This window comes from Arachis ipaensis, chromosome B3, assembly GCF_059453495.1.
Source record: "Arachis ipaensis isolate K30076 ecotype BB chromosome B3, ASM5945349v1, whole genome shotgun sequence".
NCBI classification, from domain to species: Eukaryota; Viridiplantae; Streptophyta; class Magnoliopsida; order Fabales; family Fabaceae; genus Arachis; species Arachis ipaensis.
The window spans coordinates 135,437,950-135,443,134 of NC_142438.1; the positions used below are offsets into that span (position 1 = coordinate 135,437,950).

Below are 5,185 nucleotides of genomic sequence, written 5' to 3' on the forward strand. Positions count from 1 at the left end.
TTGAATATTTGTCAAATTATTTATTATAAATAGTAATTTAAAACTAAAAGTAAAATTTATTTCTCTAATATTTAGTTTCAATTCAATTAAAATTTTATATTTTTTAATTATTTTATTAACATAACTATACGAGTGACAAAATTTTATTAGTTCTCTATTACGGTGATACCGTATTATTAAGGTGATACCGATTTCATTTCATCAATCAACTCTAATGCAGATTTAAATTCTAAATCAATTCACTTCTTAAAAGTATCAAAAATAATATTCTAAAAACATTCTAAAATATTTAGTTATTTAGATCTAAAAACACTCTATTAGAGATGCTCTTGGACGAGATACTTTTGCATTAATCTCATGTGTGCTGAGAATGAAATACATGATTAAGTAATTTAGGAATTTTTTTTAAAGTTTGAAGTAATAAACAACGTAATCCTAACTAAAATGACGAGCGAGAGAGGGAGAGAGAGAAGGGGAAACACAGAGCGGGGTAGGGTTTAGGAACCACATCAACATTCGAAAGATCCTAGGGTTTGGAACAGAGAAGAATACTATCGACTAGAAAATGAGTATTTCTCTATCTTTGTTGACAATTTACCGGAAGATATTTCGAAGAGGGAATTATTCCACCTTTTTACCTGGACAGGAAGAATCATTGATATATATTTGTCTCGTAAACAGAAAAATGTTTGATATATCTTTTTGCCTTTATACGGTACACGACGAAAGGGGAGCACTGAAGGCAATAACGGACATGGACCGAATGAGACTACGTGGGAAGACAATCTCAGTAAAAGAAGCTAAGTATAGAAGGCCTATGAAGGAGACATTAAGAAGAATGCATGTCGAGGGTAGAGAGCGTACTGCTGATGGGAATAGGCGGACTCAACGTGGTGAAAAGCTGAATATGCTAACAGGTGAGGGAGGGACGATGAAGACTACATTGGAGAAGGACCCAAACAGAAATGGATGGATGAAGAAGGTTGAAGTAACAGTTGCAGAAGAGAATATGGGTTGGCTAGCAAGGAGTTTAGTCGGGGGGACGACTAAGGCCATAGATTTCAATGCTTTAAAGAATGAAATTAGCAAGAATCTGCCTCAGGTTATTCAAGTCCATGAATTAGGAGCTTATAAGGCACTATTAACTTTCGACACTGTGAAGCACGCGGAGGAAGCTTACACGTTTAAAATTAATAGTCTCCTGTAATTTTTTCATAGTGTCTGGAGATGGGAAGAATCAGAACAAAGTGAGACTAGAAGAGTATGGCTAAAATATTTTGGGGTGCCAGTGCATGTGTGGTCTGCAAAAACATTCAAAAGAATAGGTAGACAATGGGGGAAAGTAGTAAAGTGTGACGAAGTGATGGAATCAAAATTATCATTTAGCTCCGGAAAAGTCCTAATCAATACTTGTATGTTTGATGTTATTACTGAATGGATCCACATAACGGTCGGTATTAGTGGATTTGAAGCCCTTGTGAAGGAGGTGGGACATGAGATATATGGAGCAGAGAGCATGACGGCAGGTGAAAATCTGCTAACGGGGAAGGCCAACTATGATGTAAGTGATATAGAAAGAAAGGCGTCGGTACTGATGTTTGACCCGGCGGCTGAATTGGTGGAGGCAAGGCTGAGGAATCATGATGAAGATAGGGGTAGAACAGTAATTCATGACTTGTTTTTAAATGATTGGAATCAGGAGCATTTACTATCGTACAAGGAAAAAAGGAAAACGGACTTAAATGCATTAAAGGGAATTGATAGAGGCAAAAATCATGGAGATCCTGAAGGTGGCTTAGGCAAGTTGGGCCTTCATGGAACTGGGCTGCCGAATGTTGATACCCAACATAGAATTGTTGAAGGTGAAATGGGTCCTGGAGGGTGGGCTCATTATGAAGCGGGTCAGGAAGCTTCTCCACGGGTTGAAGGGCACGCTGCTGATGAAGGAAGGAGCGACGACAGGCTCTCTTCGAGGAGAAGCTCCTGCGCACCGCTAGAACCGGTGTATTCAATGTTGAAACACACACGGGCGGCGAAAGGTGAAGACACGCGTCAGAACAGCATCGCGCAGGGGAAAGGGAACATAGGTCAAATGGTGATGGTGACAAGTGTGGTGAAACATGCCCAGCCAAAGAGGGAGGATCCATGAGTAATGCCTGTTTGCGGGATGCACGACAGCTTCGGTGATGGGAAACAAGGAGCGGGACTGATTGACGTGGGGGGAGGCAGTGCGGTAGAAATGCTAAGTGATGATGAGTGCCATGGCGAAACCAATGAGCAAGGTAATCGAAACAACAACAGAAACTGCAATCCAGCAGAGAAAGAAGGCAAAGAAGGTGAGATTATTCCAGAGACAGTGATAGCTTGCATGAAACATTGTGCAAACGGTAAAAAATGTAACCATGAGGAAGGTGGCTCCGAAACTAACCAAGGGAATCAGAACATGGTGTTTGATGAAAAGATGGAGTGGGAGAAACAAATGAAGGAGAATAGAAAAAATTGGGCTTTAGCCGTGGAATTAGGTGCAGTTTTACATAATGAAGAAGAGGATATCATGGCAATACTTCAAGCACAGAATGAAGAAATTACAAACAAGAGGAGGCTGGCAAAACAAAAAGAGAAAGCAAGAAGAAGCAGACCTAAGAACTGTAACAAGATGTGTAAAAATATTTTTAAATGATTTACAGTTGTTGGAATATTAGGGGGTTAGGAGGTGATGGAAAGTTGAGAATGATAAAAGAATTGAAAAAGAGTTTTAGATTAAACATGTTAGGATTGATTGAAACTAAGCGTCAAGTATTGACTAAATTTGATGTTATACATATTTGGGAAACTGACATGATGGGGTGGGAATATGTGGAATCAGTAGGTACTTCTGGAGGTTTACTGTTAATGTGGGATGATATGTCGTTTAAAATGAATAACTGCTATAAAGAAAAATGGTGGCTGTGTATGGAGGGAGTGATGACTAACAATAATTTTAGTTGTGTGTTTTATTTGGTGTACGGAGCACATGAGAGAGCTGAAAAGCTGGTGATGTGGGAGGAGTTGAGTTATATTGTGGGACTGTGTCTGGTGCCTTTTTGCTTTATGGGGGACTTCAATGAAATATTGCAAGTGGAGGAAAGGAAAGGAGTGATTCAGTTACCAATGTCTGTGTAAGAGTTTAAGTTTTGGGTACAGGATATACAGTTGTTGGATCTTCCTCTAAATGACCGTAAATACACATGGTTTAGGGGCCGACAATGTAGCCGAATTGATAGGATTTTAGTTAGTGAAGATTGGATTGAAGCGCTTCTAGATACTCGTTTGAAAGGTGGACCTCGAGTGCTATCAGATCATTGTCCGCTGATTGTGGAAGATACAAGGGTGAAGGGAGGCCCAAGACCGTTTAGAAGTTTAGATGTGTGGTTCACACATGAGGGTTTTCTGAGAATGGTGAAAGAGGAATGGAGAAACTTAGGGGATGTTCAATTCACTAGCAAGCTAAAGGCACTGACGACTCCTCTGAGAAGATGGTATAGAGATAACTTTGGTGACATGGATAGTAGAATAAAGAGATTTGAGGATGAGATAAATAAAGATTGATGATATGGTAAGTAATGGCGCATATGACGGTACAATGGAGGCTAGGCGCAAAGCTTTGGTGAAATATTGCGAGAAATGGTATATTCGGAAGGAAATTCACTGGAAGCAGATGTCTCGTTCTCGACATGCAAGGGATATAGATAAGAATACTAGATACTTCCATCAAGTAGCCTCGGCTAGTAGAAGGAACAACAGAATTGATGCGCTCTTACTGCATGGGAGGTTGGTACGGAATCAATCCAGAATAAAGGTTGCGATCAGAGGGTTTTATAATGATTTGTATTGGCAAGAATATGCTCCGTTGATTGGGTTTCGGGAAGGACTAGTGATGAAGATAGAGGGAAATGAGGCTACAGCATTAGAAGTAATGCCTTATGCTGAGGAAATTAGAGAGGCTGTTTGGGATTGTGAGTCGACGAAAGCCCCAGGTAATGACGGGTATAACATGAACTTCATTAAGAAGTGTTGGGATGAGATTGGTCATGAATTCACTGCAGCTGCATTAGCTTTCTTCCATAGCGCCAAATTACCGACGGACGCGAATGTAACTTGGGTGGCACTAGCTCCAAAGTTTGTGGGTACCAAGGAGATCAAGGACCTCAGGCCTATTAGCATGGTTGAGTGTGTGTACAAAGTGATATAGAAGGTTTTGGTAAGAATGATGAGTTCAATGATGCCAAGACTAGTGGAAGAGACACATAGTGCTTTCATGAAGGGCCGAAAAATACATGACGGTGTTCTCATTGCATGTGAAACAATTCAGTGGCTAAGGATGAGTAAGAAGAAGGCGGCGATTATAAAGCTAGATTTTCAAAAGGCATATGACAGGGTTAGGTGGAGCTTTAGTTGATATTGTGTTAGAAAAGATGGGTTTCGGACATAGATGGAGAGCATGTGTAAAGGAATGTGTAAGTACAGCCTCTATGTCGGTTCTGATTAATGGGGCACCGTCCAAGCCGTTCAAGATGGAGAGAGGCCTAAGACAAGGGGATCCTCTATCTCTGTTTCTGTTTGTTCTTGTGGTTGACGTATTACATAGGATGGTGGGAGAAGCTATCAGGAATGGACGTATATCTCCTCTGCTGGTTGGGAGGGATAAAATAGAACTGTCACATTTACAGTTTGCGAACGACACTATTTTGTTCTGCTCACCAGAGACTGAGACAATCTTGAATTATAAGAGGCTCCTGCGATGTTTTGAACTCATGTCTGGACTAAGTATCAACTTTGACAAATCGAATTTGATTTTCGTTAATTGTGAGTCGGAGTGGGTGACAAATATGTGTGGGCTACTATGATGTACTGAAGCGGTCCTACCCGTAAGATACTTGGGAATACCCTTAGGAGCAAATCCTCGACTGGTGAAGACATGAAAACCGATTATAGACAAGGTGGAAGAGAAACTCGGTCTGTGGAAAGCAAAGATACTTAACAAAGATGGGAAGTTAGTTCTTATCAAGTCTGTGCTTAATAGCTTGCCAGTCTAGTATCTTAACTTATATAAGATGCCAAAAGGAGTAGCAGAGAAGTTGATTGCGTTGCAAAGGAACTTTTTATGGAGCAAAGAGGATGGTAATAATGGCATGCCTCTGGTAAA

The 5,185-nt window shown here is 40.5% G+C and overlaps 1 protein-coding gene across 1 annotated transcript; it reads left to right on the forward strand.

Moving 5' to 3' along the window:
- The first annotated feature begins 2,766 nt into the window (after positions 1–2,766).
- On the forward strand, positions 2,767–3,588 carry LOC148572539 (uncharacterized). Its single transcript, XM_088507580.1, has 2 exons — positions 2,767–3,075; positions 3,184–3,588. Exons 1-2 carry the CDS (start codon positions 2,767–2,769, stop codon positions 3,586–3,588), a joined length of 714 nt encoding a protein of 237 aa, XP_088363706.1.
- Positions 3,589–5,185: the final 1,597 nt, after the last annotated feature.

Coding starts and splice junctions, on each gene's coding strand:
- LOC148572539 (XM_088507580.1), top strand. CDS start 2,767: ATGTTAGGATTGATTGAAACTAAGCGTCAAGTATTGACTAAATTTGAT. Junction 3,076..3,183: donor ATATTGTGGGACTGTGTCTG/GTGCCTTTTTGC, acceptor TTTTGGGTACAG/GATATACAGTTGTTGGATCT.